Here is a 19,015-nt window from a genome sequence, read left to right as displayed (position 1 = left end):
GCGCAGCCCGTCGTGGAGAGCAGGGAGGGACTGTTGGGCGAGCGTGGGGCTGGGGGAAGGCGCGGCCTGCTCTCGCACGGGGTTCCTTCCCACCCTCTGCTTGCTCTTTCAAGGAAAGCATGCTTTGGAGCTGCCCTCGGCTCCCCCACCTGGAGCCCCCTGTGCCCCCGTCCCCCATGGACCCAGCCCCACCAACCTCTGTTCCTTCCAGCTGTGCCCTGAGTAATGTGAAGAAGGTCTCCCTGGAGCTGGGCGGGAAGTCACCTCTCATCATCTTTGCTGACTGCGACCTCAGCAAGGCGGTGCAGATGGTGAGAGCCGGCCTGGGTGCCCGGTGGGCAGGGGTGGACTGTTCTCTGATTCCACAGTCAAACTCACATTTATTCTAGACTGTAGTGTCACCACAAGCACAGATTGGCAGGATGGGGCCTTGGAGTGACACGTGCCCTTGAAAACAAACTTCCCAAGAAGTTTCATAACTTAGGGTAACTGAAATCAGCTTCAGATGGAAACCTGGGCCACAGTTCCATCTGTTCTGAAGTCAGCTGGGCCACCTTTCCTCTCCGAGGGAAAATGAGCAGAACCCTGGACACCTGCGCTGAGACTCTGCATAGACTCCCTTGCCCAACTCTGTGCTGTCTCCACACTTGCCTAGCTCTGCCCCTGACTCACTGGGCAGCCTTGAGCAAGTCACTTACCCTTTCTGGGCCCCAACACTTTCACCTCATGGTGAGGAGGGCAGTAACGCCTCCCTTCTACAGTTGTCACAGGGATTACACCAGCTACCGTGTCTGAAGGGCGTGGAACAGTGGCTGCACGTGGCAGGTGCCATGTGTCAGTTGTTCTCACATTAGTATTGTCATTGTTATGCCTCAGTCCTCTCTCCACACCTGTTGGAGAAACCAGTAAGGCCATGTTTAGCCAGGTGCCCAGAGATGCCCCCCATTCCACCTAAGTCCCCCTGTGCCTTGGAGGACAATATGACACCCAGCATGGACATGAAAGGGAGCCCAGCCTCATTAGATAGGGGAATGAGGGGGGAAAGCCCATCAGCCAGAGCGTCTTGGCCCTGGTGCCCAGGCCAACGCTGCCGGTTGTGGTCCCAGCTTCCAGGAGAGCCACACTTCACCCACGTGGAGCTCCCCAGGTCTAAAAAGCAGGACCCCTTGGGCCTCTGAGAACATTTATTCTGACTCTGTCGGGAGTTTCCTTGAGCGTGGGCTTGCACCCCATCCAAGACGGTGGCTGGCTGCCTGCCTTTGCCCACCTTCTGCTGCCTGCTCCACGCTAACAGACTCGCTAGGCTCAGCTCCACCAATATGGGCTCTGACCCCTCCTGGGTCACCCCAGGGAGTCTGCCCAGCATGCGGAGTCTCTGGCGTCACTCGCTCCGCTCCTTCTTGTCCTCCTCTCTCTGCAATGTGGACACTGGCTTTGTCCTCCAGTGGTGGGAGTCAGGCCACAGTTCTGTTGCCTCCTCACCTCGTGGCCTCTCTTCCTACACTGTCCCCTCTCGCCTCGCCTCTTGTGATGACTTAGGAATGAGTGGAGCACACGTGTCCAGCGCTGGTTGGGCCTGGTCCAAGGTAGGGGGTCAGGACATGTGTATTCCCCCTCTTCTCTATAAGAAGAGGTTACCCGGGCCCAGCGGGGAGCTGGGGGCTGGCGCCGCTGGGAAGAGTCCTAATCCAGCATTCTTGTCTGTTCTTCGAAGGGGATGAGCTCTGTCTTCTTCAACAAAGGGGAGAACTGCATCGCCGCAGGCCGGCTCTTTGTGGAGGACTCAATTCATGACCAGTTTGTGCAGAAGGTGGTAAGTTCTCGGCAGGGTCTCAGAGCTGCTGGTTCATTGACACAGTTGCCTGGGCTGCAGGGGTTTGGGGGTGAGGAGGTCGGGCTGGGTCAGGGAACCTGGGTCAGGGAACCCTCACAGGGAGCTGTATTAAATCTTCAGTGGTTTGTATTCAGCAAGAAACAGCAACCCCTCGGCTCAAACTGACAAAACCCAAAGAGGCTGTGTTAGGTCTGGTCTTAGCAGCAGAGCCTGAGATGAGAACACAAGTGCATGTGGCTCACCAAGGGTGAGCTCTCAGGTGAAGCCTGGAAGGCGGGAGGGACCAGGACATGGTCTCAGGTGACATGCAGCCTGGCCTGACCCACAAACAGGAGCTCTGGACCACAAGTGACACCACTCAGGTGTACACCTAGAGTCAAGGGGCTGGCTGTTGTGCCCTGTCAGCAGTTGTTGGCTGTGGGCTGTCCACTGGCTGGAGTTCGGCAGCTCCCATCATCTCCTGGGAGCCACCATCAGGCACCTCTCATGTCCCCTTAGGGGCAGGTGCCTCAGCTAAAGGGGATGGTGAGGCACTGACAGCATCTCCTACGTTCTTACAGAAGAACCAGCGAGGGAAATCACTCTTTCCCCGCCGACTCTGTCAGAAAGGCTGCGGGGAAGGATGCTGGTTGGCATGACCAGGTCCCTGGTCCACACTGGTCTACTCAGGGGTGCAGGACCTGGGACAGAGCCTCACCCCTGCAGAGAGGAGAGGAGCGGCTGGAAGGGCAGGCTCTCTGCGCAATTCCAAAGAAACTGTATTTGGAAGAAAAAAAAGAGAGAGCTGAGTCTGAGGATAGGGTGGGCGGCTGTCAGGAAGGGGTGCTGGAGAAGAAGATCTTGAATAATGGGTAAAATATGAAAGGTAGTGAGGGAAGGAACGGATTTTCTAGGAGTCTAACAGCTTTTGCCATGTAACAAACTACCCCAAAACTTAGTGGCTTGAGATGACAGCGTCGCGCAGCTACGTCCTGTGGGTTGGAAGTCCTGTGGGGGCGCAGCTCAGCCGAGCTTGCTCACCCATTGGCCAGGTCAGGCGGGGCACTTGGTGGCTCCGACGGGGCGGCTGATCTCTGTGCCTGTGGTCCTTCACTATGTGGCTTGTGTTTGGCACACAGGGGTGGTGGCAGCACTCTCAAAGTGAGAGCAGAGGGTTAGGGGCCGCTTGGGACTCACTAAATGTTGCTTCCACCACATTCTACTGGCCAAACCGAGTCACGGGCCAGCCAGACTCAAGGGCTGGGGACACATGTTCCACCCGGATGGGAGACACTGCGGAGAAATGCATCCGTTTGTCCACCCCTGCCCTCTGGGAGCCGCCAGCCTGGTGGGCGAGCCGTCACTGCGAATAGCCCAGCGCTGGGATGGCCGGGCCTGTGGCGCGGCCGGGGCTGCCTGGAGACGAGGAGGGGACGTGGGTGCTCACCGAGCGGCTGTGGTGGTGGGGAGCACAAAGCTGAGGCCACATCCAGGAGTCTGCAGGGGTGTCGTCAGGCCCCAACAGGGTGACCAGAGGGCTTGATTCCCAGGGACAGTTGCGCGGATAGTGATGGTTTCCTGACACACGAAGTGAGATGTTTATCCTGGAGACTCACCAAGGTGGCCTTGGCATCCCAGAGCAGTTTGGGGGACCAGACAGGAGCAGAAAACAAGAGCAAAGTGGTGGCTTGGTATCAGAGTGGGAGCCCCCCTTCAGGAGAGCCAGAGGAGCTAAGGGGGCCCTGGTGGGAAGGGCAGAGGGTGGTCCTGGGTGGTACCAACTTTTTTGTTGGCCAAGGCAACAAGGAAGGCTTCCTGGGGGAGGAAGCCTTAAAGCTGGGCTCTGAAGCAGACAGAAGTAGGGGCAGGGAAGGGTGGACTCCAGACTCAGGCACTTGGTGTCTGTCCCACCTCGTCACCGGGGCACTGCAGCAGGATGGTGTTTTGCCACCCGATCCCCATCCCGTATCCTGGAGTCTCTTGACCAGCGTTCTTTCACCTTCTCAGTCCGTGAAGTTGGGCGCAGGACCAGTGTAGAGACAAAGCCTGTGCTGCCCTCTGTCTTCCCTGCTCACCGTATCCCTGGACACCTCCGTTTTCCCAGCCCGTCTGACACTAGGCTTGGCTCTCCGTGCACATTGGATGCACCTCGGGGTTTCAGCCTGGAAGGCAGGTTTGGAAGCAGAATATGGAGCTCCTAGAGGGCCAGAATATAGAGTGTAGACTTTCTTCAGGGGCCAGTGGTTGGTCACCAAAAATGCAAACACTGGAGGTGGGTCAGGTGAGGACCATCATCAGAAACCGTGGCACGCAAGGGGGACCTGACTGGGAGGACTTTCCGCAGGTAGAAGAGGTGAGGAAGATGAAGATCGGCAACCCTCTCGACCGGGACACCACCCATGGACCGCAGAACCACCAAGCTCACCTGCGGAAGCTGATAGAATATTGCCAGCGCGGTGTGAAGGAAGGGGCCACGCTCGTCTGTGGTGGGAATCAAGTCCCTCGGCCAGGTCAGTCAGAGCAGCCCTGGCCCACTTGGGTAAACTGAGGCAGCAGGTAGCATGGCCTCTGGTTTGCTGCCCAGCTCTCACTGGAGGTATCTAAAGCCCAGGTGCCTGCATGGTCAGGTTCCCAGGGCTCAGGCCCTATCTGGGATCTTGGATGGGGCAGCCTTGGCTACTTGGACACCTGTCAGACCAGGTGTGGGGCTGGCAAGATAATGAGCTCTAGGACCAGAGCTGAAAGCATCGTCAGTGCTGGTTTAATCTGTACTGTAGTAGACTCTGATTTGCCGCTAACATTACTGCATCCTTGAAATTCTCTCCTCCATGGCGTCCACGGCCCTGGATGTGATGGTTTTCCTATCTTAGGCCATTACTTCTCAGCAGTCTCTCTGCTGGAAGCTCCCTTCCTCTCCACCCGTCCCTCAAATGTTGTAAATCCCCAGGTCTGTCCTGAGCTTGGAGTGCTTCTCATGGTAGACACTTTCCTGGAGGATCTCACCCCGACAATGGCTCAGACTCTCCCAAATATCTGTCTGTGGGCTCCTCCTCACCCAGAACTCCTGACCACCTGGACACCTCCACCTGCATGTCCCCCAGGCCTTTCAAACTCAATGGGTACCAAATCCATTGCTTCATCACGGGGTCCCAGCTCCTACCTGACCCCAGATGCACACATCTGCCTCTCTCGAATCTTTCATCCGATCAAGTCACCCAAGCCAGAGGAGCAGGAGTTGCGGGTGTAGACTGTTTGTGCTGCTTCCCATTGGACTGCCTGCTCCACGGGGCCAGGAGCCATGTGTCTCTTCGACACCGTTAGGTTGTTCGTGCCAGCACCGAGCCTCACACCAAGCCTGAGTTAATTTGATGGAATGACGGAGGGAAGGAAAGAATGAGTTCTGGATTGCTCTCTTTTCTTGACCCCTTACTTTTAATTAGTTGCTTGATTCTCTTAAATCTGGAAATCTTTCTTGCCTCCCCTGAATCCCTGCCACCACCTTGTCTTGCCTGGACCGTCACGTGGATTCCTACAGGACCTCTTGAACCCCACTAATCCTTTACTTGTGCAGCTTCCAGAGGTCTGGTCATGTGTCCCTCAGTGTTGAAACACCTCATGGTGGCTTCTCCTGCAGCAGCAGCTCAGACCCCTCCATCTCCCGCCAGGCCTTTCCTGACCTGGTTCTAACCCGCTTACCCTTCGCCGTGCTTAACTCTCTCTGAATACATCTTGCATTTTCTTGCTTTCTGTACATTCATTGTTCCTCTGGTTATCGAACACCTCCTCAGTTTCCCCATCTGGTGAACTCACCATCCAGCTCAAAGGGCATCCAGGTGTAGGCCATTGCTGTGTCACAGGTCCTCCCTCAGCAGTGTCATCACCACTGCACTGCCACTCTCTGTCTGCTTCCCCCTTCCCGCCCCACTAGACTGGGTGTTCCATGAAGCCCGATGTGAGAGAGTGAAGTGAAGGCCCTGTTCTCAGAGCAGTTAGGGGCGGGGCAGTACCCAGCAACCAGCAACGGTGGGCAGCCATCGCCACCACCCCGTGGCCTGAGAAGCAAGAAGAGGGAGAATTCCTGGGACCTGGTGAGGGGCAGAGCTGTGGATATGGGCTGCCTCCTATGGGAGCAAATCCAGCTGGAAGCCAGAGGATGAGGGAGCCTGGGCATGCACCCTCCTCCCCGGCACAGAGCAGGGCAGGGAAGAGAGCTGAAGGAGCAGGAAGGGGACAGAGACTGGCCAGCCCAGAGCTCATGACACCTAGTGGGCAACAGTTGGTTTGCAGATTGAGTGAATACAGGCCACCCCACGAGTCAATTTGTGTTCATGCATAACTCACGTTTTAAAAATTGTAATTAATGTTAAAATGTAATTTATAAATGTGTGAAAATGTGGAATATTTTAATTAAATTACTTTTCAAGTTAAAAAAAATTTTATTTTTCTAAAAACTAAAGAGAAAAAATTTCAGGTCTCTTGATGTTCCCTAAATCAGGCCAAATGAAATCTAGTCCAGCAAGGTCTCAGAGGTGCAGTGGTCTGTGACAGCATTTCTGCCGTCAGAATGATTCGGGCTGGGCGACAGGGCCTGTACGGGTGCAGTCTGGGTGGGACCCTTGTCACAGGAGAGTGGAGACTGCCTGTCTGAGAGAGCACGCTCCCTGTGCCCAGGGTGCCAGCGCCCACCCTGCGGGGCCATGAAAGGGAAAGGGCTCGGCCTCTGGGTTTTGTCTGTCAGGACCAGTGTCCAAAGCCCCTGCCCACCCGACAGGGACAAGGGAGGGCCATCTGGGAGGCTGCAGTAGCTGAAGAAACCAGACATGTCTTCAGATTAAATGTCCCTGGAAAATCCAGGTCTTTGCCGCGGCCATGAGCTTTGGCACTGGCGTGGCACAGACTTGGGCTTGAGTCTCAGCCCTGTCGCACACCAGCTCTGAGCTTTAGCCTTATTTTCTTCAGCAGCATTTAGTTAAAAGGTGCGAGGATCACATGAAATTGTAGCTTGGGGCAGGAAAGCCACCCACAGAACGTGGTGTCCATCACAGAGGCATCATGCATTATGTTGCTGGAGTGAGCGTGGGCACAGCGGCTGGAGGGACCCAGCCCTGGCTGGGGAGAGACTGGACCGCTGGAGGGCCGCCTTCCCACACGCCGTGGGCCTCTGTCTCCTCCATAGGTTTCTTCTTTGAGCCAACTGTTTTCACGGACGTGGAGGACCACATGTTCATAGCCAAGGAGGAGTCCTTCGGGCCCATCATGATCATCTCTCGGTTTGCCAATGGGTAGGGAATCCTGCTTGTGTCTCTGGAGAGCCTGATTCGTCTTTTTTTTTAACCACACTTTTGATTCTTCCTCCGTTTCTTTTTTTTTTTTTTTAAAGGTATGCTCTTATTTTTGGTGAGGAAGATTGGCCCTGAGCTAAAATCAGTTGCCAATCTTCCTCTTTTTTTTCCCCTCCCCGAAGCCCCAGTACCTAGTTGCATATCCCAGTTGTAAATCCTTCTAGTTCTGCTGTGTGAGATGCTGCCACAGTGTGGCTTGATGAGTGGTGCTAGGTCTGCGCCCAGGATCCGAACTGGCAAACCCGGGCTACCGAAGTGGAGAGTGCAAACTTAACCACTCGGTCATGGCGCCGGCCCCGTGTCTGATTCTTTTCCTTGAATTACTGGGGTTTTCACATGAGCTGTGCAGAGCTGTCCCCAGGGGGCCAGAAGGAGAACTCAAACAGGGTGGGGGCTGTGGCTGTAGTGTGGCCACCTGCTGAGTCCTTGTCAACCACTGAGGGGAGGAGACACCGAGGGGACCATCAAGGGACTTGCTTTGGGTCTCACTGTGAGCTTCCTCTGTGGCTCTCTGGATGTCTCTTGGCGTGTTGGGCTCTGTTCTAATTACCTACTGCTATGTAATTAACCACCCCCAAAACTCAGTGCCTTGGAATAGCAGCAGTTATTTATTTCACTCATGAATCTGCAATTTGGTTGGAGGGGCGGACCTGCCTGTGCTCTGTGCCACGTAGGGGCCTCTCCTCGCAGGCTGTCTCCCTCATGGCAGCCTCTGTCCAGCACCTGGCTCCCCTACAGAGGCCAGGTGGAAGCTGCAGTGCTCCTCAAGATCCAGAAGTTGGCCTTAGAAATTCCAGAACCTCACTTCCACCAGGTCCTATTGGTCCAGCAAGTCACCAAGGCCAGCCCGGGTTTCAAGGGAGAGGAATCGGGCTCTGTGGCCATGTTTGATCTACCACAGATTCTTTTCCTGGCTGTTCTTTTTCAGAGTAGTGCCTTTGAGCAGATTACAAAATGGCACCCCATCCTCAATACACTATACTTCCAACCGTCAAAAAATTACTGAAATTATCATCACATGTGGGTTTTATTAGAATAACATTTTTCTGCCACCTACCAAGTAAATATTGTGCTAAGTCTTCAAGTCTATGACGTCTGTGGCAGGGAGGCCTGACGTGGCTCCCTGGGGTATGCCTCCCCGTGTGTTGCCAGGCCCGGCCTGCCTCCACTCTGAGCGCCCGGTCCCCTGACTGTAAAGTGAGGCTATCACCCCAGATGACCTGAGGGGTCCTCTTGGCCCACTGGGTGTGAATCTGACCTGCTCTTCTTCCTCCCTTTCCTTCTTTCCCCTCCACACCATCTGTAGCTCCAGAGCGTTTCTCCTGAAGGGTCCTGCAAGGGTGGGGAGCTGGGAGGGGGCCAGACTCCCCTTTGGGGGAAGGGGTGCAGGTCTCTCTGGGTCACATGTCGAGGGCTGCCCCTGTGCCCCTCCCTCACTGAGGTTTTCTTGGATTTTCCCTGCAGTGACGTGGACACTGTGCTGTCTCGGGCCAATGCCACGGAGTTTGGCCTGGCCTCTGGCGTCTTCACCAAGGACATCAACAAGGCTCTGTATGTCAGTGACAAGCTGCAGGCAGGCACCGTGTTTGTCAATACATACAACAAGACCGACGTGGCCGCTCCCTTTGGAGGGTTCAAACAGTCCGGATTTGGCAAAGACCTGGGTAACCTAATCCTAAACATCTGTTACAGGCTGCTCGGTGCCAGGCCGTCGCAGGGGCCAGGGGTGTGGCATTGACAAGATGGCTGTCAGTGCTCACTTCTTACTGGGAGGGGACAAGCGATAATTACAGAAGTCAGCAAGGTCCTGCTAGAAGTGAGCAGTGCTGGGAAGCAGACAAGACGAAGTGATCTGGGCAAGAAGATTGGGAGGGCGACATAAGCCAGGGGCTGGGGTGGGCTTCTCTGAGATGGCACCTACAATGAGACCCGAGTGGATAGAGGAGCTGGCCATAAAGCCCTAAGGGTGCACGTTCCTCGCAGAGCAGTGGCAGGTCCTGAGCGCCAGCTTTGTTTTGGAGCTGTGGCCAGAGGCCTGAGTGCTGCTGTGGGCCGGGTGGGGCGGCCATAGGAGAGGGGGCAGGAGAGGCAGGCGGGGGCCCGGGGACCACAGGCAGGACTCAACCTTCATCTGCAGAGAGGGGAAGCCGTGGGGGCCGAGTGTGCCCTGGGGGTAGTGTGAGTCCTCAGGGTAGAGACAATGTCACCAGGTGGGGAGCCGAGCACAAGCCCTGCTGCCTGTTGAGGGAGTGGAGCTCTGCCGGACGCTCCTCCTTCCCTGGGCTGCCCTGCGGTTTAGGAGGGGCGCTGCACCCTGCCTACCAGTGTGGGAGCCAGCAGCTGGGGACCAGCTCCAGGTGGGGATCACAGCTCTGATGCCAAGCTTGGCGAGGGCCAGAAGCTGTGAGAGAGCAGCACACTACCTTCCAGAGGGCCCCGTCCCTCCAGGCCCCCTGTCCAACTCGGGGTCCTTAGGGAGGCTCCTGATGAGTCTGAAACCGAAGGGCTGTCACTGTTTCCTCTTTCCCTCCTGCTCCATCTTTCCCACCCCGCAGAAAGCCCCAAGGGTGCTAATAAAGGGAGCCCCAACAGCACCAACCAAAGGCTGACACCGCACACTGTCCACACGGAGGCGGGGCTCACACTCAGACACATGCGCACACACGGATGCTGGACGCTCCTGGCCCCTCTGTCCTTGTCTGCCACCTCCTCCTGTCTCCCCAGGCCACCTTCCTGGTGTCCTCCACAGGAATCCACAGGGCCATTGTCACTGAGGGATGCTGTGGGTGCAAATACCCAGAATATGATCTCTGTCACTTAGGACTCTGTCCCCTCGGCTCCCCAACTCGTCTTCCCCCTATCCCCTCAGCCCTGCAGAGAGAGGGCCCACAAACCAGGCCTCCAAACAGCCCCCTGAGGTGGCCCAGAGATGTCTGCAGCCCCAGCTGGGGAAGTGTGGCTCCCCGAGCCAGCCTTAGTGGGTGGGGAGGCTCTCTGTGCTACTTGTGGGGCTAAGACACACCAGCCACAGAGCACAGCTGGGTTCCAAGGGCCATGGGCGCCCTGTGAGGTGCCCTTTTCCCAGTCACAGTGTGACCTGGAATTAGCTGGGGGCAGCAGGGGGCGAGGCGATGGGTCAGCGCATCTGGGTGCTATAAGGACACCAAGAGAGCCTCTCAGCTGCCCTTGGACTGAAGGGGCAGCCCTCCCTAGCAAGGTGATGGTCAGAGCAGGGGAAGTTTCTGGAATGGTGGCCCTGGATTGGTCTGTATTCTGACGCGTCTGTTGGAATCCTGCCCCCTCTCACGGGCGCCTGGCCTGCCTGGGCCTCGTTTCCTTGTCTGTATCTGGGCTGGGCTGGGACTGACCCACACGGTCACTGCCAGGGTCTGGTGAGATAAGGTACATGCAGCACCTGCGGCAGCAAGGCCTCCGGGAGGAGCAGCTGCGGCGCGATGTGTCCAACAGCTCGTGGTGTCTTGCAGGAGAGGCCGCCCTGAATGAGTACCTGCGGGTCAAGACAGTTACTTTCGAGTACTGAGGGAAAGGTCCAGTGAGAGCAGCAGCCCCCATCTCTGCGGTGTGTCCTTGCCCTCCACAACCTGCCTGCCTTGCCTGGTGGCCAGATGGCCCTCTCACCCCATCCCGAGTGCACAGCACCTCCACCTGCAGCCCCAGTGGAAGCTCCCCGTCTGCCCCCTGTTCCCATCCAGGACACCCACCACCCATCCAATCCAAGTGGCCTTTGGCTGGTTAAGAAAGTGGTCCCAGGTGAATAAAGGTTCTGACTAGCAGCAGCTGGCATCCCTGTCTCTCTCCACCCCATCTGTGGCTGCCCCTGTGAGTTCTGGCACTCGAGTAAGGTTGCCCAGCCCTGGGAGAGCCAGGCACCCTGGGGAGAGATGCAGAAGTGAGAAATGGGTATGCATCGACTCCAGCCTCAGAAAGCAGGTGCTGAATGAAGTTCGGGTGCGAGAGGTGTGTGGGGTTACCCTGGAAGGCTGAGGCAGCAGGATGGGCAGTGGGAGCCTGGGGCTGTGCCGTGGCTCAGTCTCCCTCAGCGAAGATGGCCTGCCGTGGCAGCCTCCCAGGCAGATGGGCCGGGCCCACCCCTGCTGCTCAGCCTCCAAGAGCTGGCCTTTGTTGACGTGGATCCAGCGGCCACTACAGTGGAGGCCAGTTCCTGGACAGCCGCCAGGTCCTCGCCCCAGGCTGGCTTTTCAGACGTGGGCCGGCCTCCATCTTTTGCCCCAGCTTGTGTGTCCTGTGTCTCCATGGACTCCCGTCAGCCCAGTGGTGCCCCCCTTGCACTTTCTTCTCTCTTCCCTGTACTCTCTCACCCTGCAGAAGCCTGGGGCTCTCCCCTCTGCACCCCTACTCCCTAGGTCCCAAACCCTACGACCTCACTTACCTGCTGTTGCCTTAGTTACCCCACATGCTACTCTCCTCTTGTCATTCTACTCCCCACCCCCACCTGGCTCTGCCCCTGTGGGTCCCACAGCTCCCCGAAGGCCCCGTCCTCCCTCTGCAGGTCCCTGGCCATACTGGGGCATCCTCAGTCCTCTCCACATAGCAGACTCTGTCCTTTAGCGGCCTATGAACACCACCCCCACGCCCCCTCCCGTCCCTTTGAAAGCCCTGTACCTGGCCTCCTCCACTACTCCTTCTCTTCTGCCCAGAATATGCTCTTATAGAGAGTCTGTCCAGGCATCTTCTTGTGAGTGATGATAGTAGCTGGTAGCAGACAGTAGGATTGAGGACTGAGGACCAAGTGGATGCCCAGCAGGGTTCCAGACCCTCTTTATGCATCATCTTGTTTCATCCTTTCGCTCACCCAACTATTTTTTTTTTAGATTGGCCCTGAGCTAACATCTGTTGCCAATCTTCTTTCTTCTTCTTCTTCTTCTTGTTCTTCTCCTCCCCAAAGCCCCTCAGTGCATAGTTGTACATTCTAGTTGTAGATCCTTCTGGTTGTCCCATGTGGGATGCCGCCTCACCGTGGCCTGATGAGCGGTGCCGTGTCAGCGCCCAGGATCCAAACCAGAGAAATCCTGGGCCACCGAATCAGAGCACGCGAACTTAACCACTCGGCCACGGGCCGTCCCCTCACCCAATTATTTTTATCACCATTTATAAACAGGGAAATTGAGGCAGAGAAGAGTAATTGCCTGGTTACATGGCTAGTTGAAGCTGCATCCCTCTTTGTTCCCAGGTGGGGAGGGCTTGGAAGCCCCCTCACTCCTCCCAGAGCCCCTGGTGTTGAACCCCCTGACTCTCTCCAGTGCTGGGGGGCAGCCTACGTGGGCTTGTCTCTCTGTCAGGCCTCAGCTGCTGTGGTCTAGGGTAGCAGGCTATGCCACTGGGCTCTGCTCCCACCTTGGGGTGGCATGCCTCTGTCTCCTCGTGTCTACTCCACCTCAAACAGGAAGTGGGCCCTCCTCTCCATGCCCTGTGTCCCACTGCCACCAGGCTGCGCCTTCTCACAAGACCTCCTTAGACGGTCAGGAAGAATTAACAACTTCTGCCACGGGGTCGCCACAGGGCCCTGCAGCCCCGACCCACAGCCAGGCCCCACGGAGGTGCCCCCTTGCCTGAGTCCCACCTGTCCGCCACAGGGCTGGCTCGCCTCCACCCCAAATGATCCCGGAGCATCCAGTCTCAAGTCTTGTTGCCACAGAAAACAAGAAATGTGTTTTTCACCTCAGTTTAGAGCCTGTCCTCTCAGGCTCCTCCCGGCATGAGACGAGTCTGCCCAGCGTCCAGAGGGGCAGCCCTGGCTCCCTGCAAATGGCCCTTCATGGCAGAGGAGCAGGCAAGGCCTCAAGCACAGGCCCACCCAAACCCAAAAAGCACCTTCTCCCTCTTCAGACGCACACAGAGCTTGGTTTTAGCCGGGGCGCCCGTTACAGTTCTACTTGAGACTTCTGGTTGAGACGTGCAGGACTGGCTTCTAGCTGTCTATCTCCTTCCCTCTTTAAGAAGTCTCCTGAAACCGAAGGTAAACGTATAAGAAAAAACATGCAGTTTTCCTCTCCTGTGCATTTCCCTTCTGTTGTGTCTCCTTTACCTTGGCACGGAACACTTCAATTCTGACACTTCTGTCACCAAGTGTGTGTGGGTCTTCCCCACACCAAACAATTCTGTGACACCAGCTGGATGTCCTACCGTTTAACTCCACTCTGACACTGTCTCTGGGGGGCGGCCTCAGGCGCAGGGCTCCATCCCACAGGCCGCCCCCACTTCAGATGCCAACACAAGTGGTAGGGCCCCAGGGGACCCACAACTCTGCCCGACATGACTACAGATCGGAGGTTCCCATGATCTACTGACCCTTGGATTCAGGTAACTTGCTAGAACAGCCCCCAGAACTCAGGGAAACACACACTTCCATTCACCAGTTTGTTAAAGGATATGATAAGGACACAGATGAACAGCCGGATGAGGAGACACATTGGGTGAGGTCTGGGAGGGCCCCGAGCGCAGGAGCTTCTGTCCCCGCGGAGCTGGGGTGCGCCACTCTCCCAGCACATGGATGTGTTCACCTGCCCGGAAGCTCTCTGAACCCTATACTATTGGGGTTTCGTGGAGGCTTCCTCATGTAGGCACGATCAATTATTTACTCCATTTCCAGCCCCTCTACCTTCTCTGGAGGATAGGAGGTGGGGCCAAAAATCCCAAGCTTCTAATGGTGGCTTGGTCTTTCTGGTGACCTGCCCCCATCCAGGAGCCACCCGGGAGCTGACCCAGAGTCACCTCAATGTAGCAAAAGATGCTCCTAGTGCTGTTGTCACTTAGGAAATTACAAGGGTTTTAGGAGCTCTGTGCCAGGAACCAGGGGCAGAGACCAATATGTATTTTCTATCATCTCACAGTAAGGAGCGTAAGACTGTTATCTCCCATTTCGTTTTCTTTATCACCTTCTTTCTTAAGTCATAGAACCCCCAAATTTTACCTGGTCAAATGGCCACCCCGAAGAAAGACCAGCCTCCTTTTCAGCTAAGCAATGGTCATGGAATCAAGTCTGTGGACAGAATGCAAGTGGAAGTGATAGATGCCACTTCCGAGACATGCCCTTCAAGGGCAGGAGGTCATGCTGTCACTCTCCCTCTTGTCTTCCCCTTGAGTTGGCTGGAAGCAGACCCCCTGGACATGGTGCTGGGCATTTTCCAACCATAGAGATATGGCAGCACCTGGGGAGGGGAACAGAGCTTCACGTGATGGAAGACTGATGGAAGACGCCTGAATCCCCAGCATCACGGAGGTGGCTATAACTGAGGGTACTTGCTCGCAGACTATTACATGGGAGAAAGAAACTTTTACCACTTTTCCCCCCTAATTTTTAAAAGCATTTATTTCTCACCATGTTAACAGAAGAGTTAAAGGCAGTGTATAAATATAATAAACAAAATCAAAATATGCATGGGCAAATCGGAGCACAGAGGGATGCAATAGAAAGACAAAATCAGGAGTGTGGTTGGTGTTGAAACTGCCTGCTGTGAAATTTTATACCCCTCTAAAATTGTATGACAATTGAGCTGAGAGCTTTCAAGCTGCCAAGAGTGTCAGGAAACCTGACCGGTGTCCTAATTCACCATGTTTGTATGACGGAAATAAACTAGTTTTTTCTGGAGTAGAGAAAGAAATTCATGAGTGCTCCTGAAAAGTTTTTTATAATGTGATAATCAGTCGTACTATTTTACAGTAGGGTGGTGAGTTGCAGAAAGCTGTTTCTTATGACCTGTCTCAAAGTAGGCTGAGCACACGTGAAACTACAACCAGCACAAACAACTATACTGGCAGTATAGTCAGAGCACTGTAGTATTCAACCACCACATAGTATAGTCGGAGTGTTGTAGTATACAACCACACTGTGGTATAGTCGGGGTGCTGTAGTAAGCAACCACACTGTGGTATAGTCGGGGTGCTGTAGCATACAACCACACTGTGGTATAGTCGGGGTGCTGTAGTAAGCAACCACACTGTGGTACAGTCGGGGTGCTGTAGCATACAACCACACTGTGGTATAGTCGGGGTGCTGTAGTAAGCAACCACACTGTGGTATAGTCGGGGTGCTGTAGCATACAACCACACTGTGGTATAGTCGGGGTGCTGTAGTAAGCAACCACACTGTGGTACAGTCGGGGTGCTGTAGCATACAACCACACTGTGGTATAGTCGGGGTGCTGTAGTAAGCAACCACACTGTGGTATAGTTGGGGTGCTGTAGCATGCAACCACACTGTGGCACAGTCGCTGTGCTGTAGCATACAATCACACTGTAGTATAGTCAGAGTGAGAGTGTGGGGCGTGCACAGCCTGCCATGGTCCACATGTGGCTTTCTGCTGGCCTGACTTCGTTCAGGTGTGATGAGCTGAAGGAAGTGGAATTCACCAGCAGCCGTTTCAGGGAGAGCCTTGCGTTTACCCAGGAGAAATGTTCTGGTGTGGTAAAAACCACCACCAGAGGATGTTTAGGATCAAAAGATGGTCACAGGATTGCTCTTCATAATGAAGGAAAGAGGACTTGGAAATGAGATGGAGACGGGAGGAGGCAACTGGGCAAGGCTGGGTACAATGGGGGAAAGGAGGGGAAGGGAGACCCCCAAGGGCAGAGAGGCAAACAGTCTTTGGGGAAAATGTAGGGGTATGTGGTGTATGCGCCCTTCCCCTTCTCCCTCCAAAGTCAACAATTGTTCATCGTTCCCTGAACTTTCCTGTGCACTGCCCCTTTTGGGAAAACCCAAAGAGGAGATGGCTCATGTCCCCAATGGGATACAAGCAGAGCAGAGTGCAGGAACAAAGAACTTTACAGATAGCACCTGGTTATGGAAGTGCAAACATAGAGGACCCAGTTGGACTGCACGTCCATGAGTATCATCCCAAAATACTGCTTCTTCCAAATGTGCTTGTCAGGCCATTGAGTAGCTAGGTGTTTCTTTCTGTTCCCTGATGAGTGCCTGGCGGGCACTCTCACCACAGTGCTGGTGTCATGGGGCCACTGAGCTGGCCAAGGAGTGAAGGCCCTTATAAACTGCATTTCAAATGGGCAAAGGAGTTTAACAATAAATATATTAAAAAGATGAAGATGCACATCACTCTACAAAAAGAACCAAATTGAAATTCTTACATGCAGTGGGCAGTCTTGTCTAAAATGCCTACATGAGACCGACTCACTTAGAAACAGAGTCTTGGTACATAGTAGACATTTGATAAGTAACTAGAAATGAATGAATTGATAAACCTGTCTCATCCTGGCCTTTGACGAGTTATCAACTTTGTGCTTCCATCCCCTTATCTGTAAAAATGTCATTATGTTTTAAAAATGCCTGAGACTCAGTGAGGACAAGATCAATGTCAGCTTCGGTCTGATTCATGGAGCAGATTGGATGATTTTCAAGGTCTAGTTTACATTAAACTTTTATTCATTTATTGAACAAATAAATATTGAGTGCATACTTTAAAAAAAAAATGAGGACAGAATACATAGCATGTTTGCTTCTCTTCCCAGTGTCCAAGACAGGGCCTCATGGAGAATAGGTGATCAATAAATATTTGTTGACCAACTGGACAAAGCTGAGTGTTGATCATTCTAAATTCTCACTGCAATGGATTATCTCCTAGAAAAAAATTTCCAAAATTGTTTCAAGAAATAGTCAAGAACCTGAATGAGCAAGGAGTGACATCAGCAATGTGGTGGAGTGAGCTCACCCGGGACTCTCTCCCCTCCAAATTACAACCAAAAGGAGCAACTGAATTCCAACCAAAAAAAATCCTAATAACACAGAAATTGTCACAGATCCACAGCAGCCAAATGACGGAGGGCGCAGAGGCTGGAGCCACCCTCAGAGGAGATGGAATGGGGTAGGAGAGAGCTTTGCTCCCTCCCCAAGACTGGGATCACTGCAGTGGGTGAGGGAAGGAGCGGGGTAGGGTCCGCATGTCCAGAGATCGTCCAGGACTCCCACCACCAGTGCAGCAGAAACCCACAAACGGGCGAAAGCTTTCGCACGTGTGGTCCCCATCAAGCCAGGGCCCCGGGAGACCAGAGAGCGAGAGCCGATTGGAATCCAGGTCTGCACACAAGAGAAAGTGCCCCTCCTCCCCAAACCCGCGCTGCACACTGCCATCGCAGCTGAAGGCGGAGAGCTCAGAATGCATAGCTCTCGACCCCCATCTAGTGACGACAGGCTGTAACTACAACCGAATAACAGTATCATGCAAAAACCGCTCCTCTACCATCCAGCAATTTATAAAAGCTCCAGACCAGAAGGAAAACAATAAAAACACAGAATTAAGTCCTGAGGACTTGGAAATAGGTAAACTGAGTGAAAATGAATTCAGAGTAGCTATCATCCAAAAACTCAATGAGGTAAAGGGAAATATAGAGAAACAAGTCAATGAGTTCTGGAGTTACTTCACAAAAGAGATTGAAACTATAAAGAATCAATCAGAAATACTAGAGATGAAAAATACAATGGATCAGATAAAACAGAATACGGACTCCCTGAATGCCCATGTAGACACCATAGAGGAGAAAATTAGCATAATCAAAGATAGACAGGCTGAATGGCTCCAGACAGAGGAAGAAAGAGAACTAAGAATTGGAAAAACTGAAGAAAATCTCAGAGAAATAGCTGACTCAATGAGAAAATGCAACTTAAGAATCATTGGAATTCCTGAGGGCACAGAAGAGGAAAATGGAGCAGAAAGTGTGCTTAACGAAATTATAGAAGAGAACTTCCAAAATCTAGGGATTGAGAGAGAAATGTGTGTGGAGGAAGCTTTCAGATCTCCTAGATTTGTCAATGTAAAAAGACCTACTGCAAGGCACATAGTAGTAAAAATGGCAAAAATGAAGGACAAAGAAAGAATACTCAGGGCAGCAAGGCAGAAGAAAATAACCTACAAAGGAACCCCCATCAGACTTTCAGCAGATTTCTCTACAGAAACATTACAAGCTAGGAGAGATTGGACTGACATATTCAAAACTTTAAAGGATAAAAACCTTCAGCCAAGAATACTCTATCCAGCAATAATATCCTTCAGCTATGGGGGAGAAATTAAATCTTTTCCAGACAAACAAAAGCTAAGGGACTTCATAGCCACAAGACCACCCCTACAAGAAACCCTCAAGAAGGCTCTCATACCTGAAAAAAGAAAAAAAGGGAAAAAGGGGTCACAAAATACAGAGTAGGGAGACAAATAGATAGAACCAGAATAGGATAGCAAATATTCCACTATAGCATTAAGATAAAGGGAAGGAAATCACAAAGCAAAGACAATCTTATCACTCTAACCACAAACTCACAACACGAGTTGGAATAAGAGATGAAAATAATAATTTAGGAGGGGAGGAGGAAAGGGACTGAAACAGTCTAGGCTAAGGAAGTAAGAGACCACCAGAAAATGTACTACGTTATACACAAGGTTCTGAATACAAACTGCAGGGTAGCCACTAAACTAAAAAAAGGAACAGAGACACAAAACATAAATAAGGGAAAAGCTAAAAAAACCCAGCATAAGAAATTTCAGAAGTCAATGGCTAGGCTAAAACACACAGGACGAGAAACAAAGGAAACACAGGAAAACTGGAAAGTGAATGACAGAATGATAGTATTAAGCCCTCATGCATCAAAAATCACCCTCAGTGTAAATGGATTGACCTCTGCAATAAAAAGATATAGAGTGGCAAGATGGATTAAAGAACCAGATCCAACAATTTGTTGCCTCCAGGAAACACACCTCAGCTCCAATGACAAACACAGGCTCAGAGTGAAGGGGTGGAAGACGATAATCCAAGCTAATGGCCAGCAAAAGAAAGAAGGTGTCCCAATGCTTATATCAGACAAAACAGATTTCAA

General features: G+C 53.2%; 1 protein-coding gene across 1 annotated transcript in view; it reads left to right on the top strand.

Moving 5' to 3' along the window:
* Positions 1–10,949, top strand: part of ALDH1L1 (aldehyde dehydrogenase 1 family member L1) — a 78,349-nt gene extending 67,400 nt beyond the window's left edge. The window contains exons 18-23 of the mRNA XM_023619834.2: positions 212–311; positions 1,715–1,813; positions 4,158–4,323; positions 6,990–7,095; positions 8,620–8,819; positions 10,641–10,949. Of these exons, the coding sequence (XP_023475602.2) occupies positions 212–311; positions 1,715–1,813; positions 4,158–4,323; positions 6,990–7,095; positions 8,620–8,819; positions 10,641–10,696 (727 nt within the window). The 3' untranslated portion in view covers positions 10,697–10,949. The remainder of the gene's footprint in view (positions 1–211; positions 312–1,714; positions 1,814–4,157; positions 4,324–6,989; positions 7,096–8,619; positions 8,820–10,640) is intronic.
* Positions 10,950–19,015: the final 8,066 nt, after the last annotated feature.

Source organism: Equus caballus, chromosome 16 (assembly GCF_041296265.1).
Source record: "Equus caballus isolate H_3958 breed thoroughbred chromosome 16, TB-T2T, whole genome shotgun sequence".
In the NCBI taxonomy this organism is placed as follows: domain Eukaryota; kingdom Metazoa; phylum Chordata; class Mammalia; order Perissodactyla; family Equidae; genus Equus; species Equus caballus.
The sequence above is the reverse complement of the archived record's forward strand: the minus strand, read 5'-3'. Positions and strand labels throughout refer to the sequence as shown.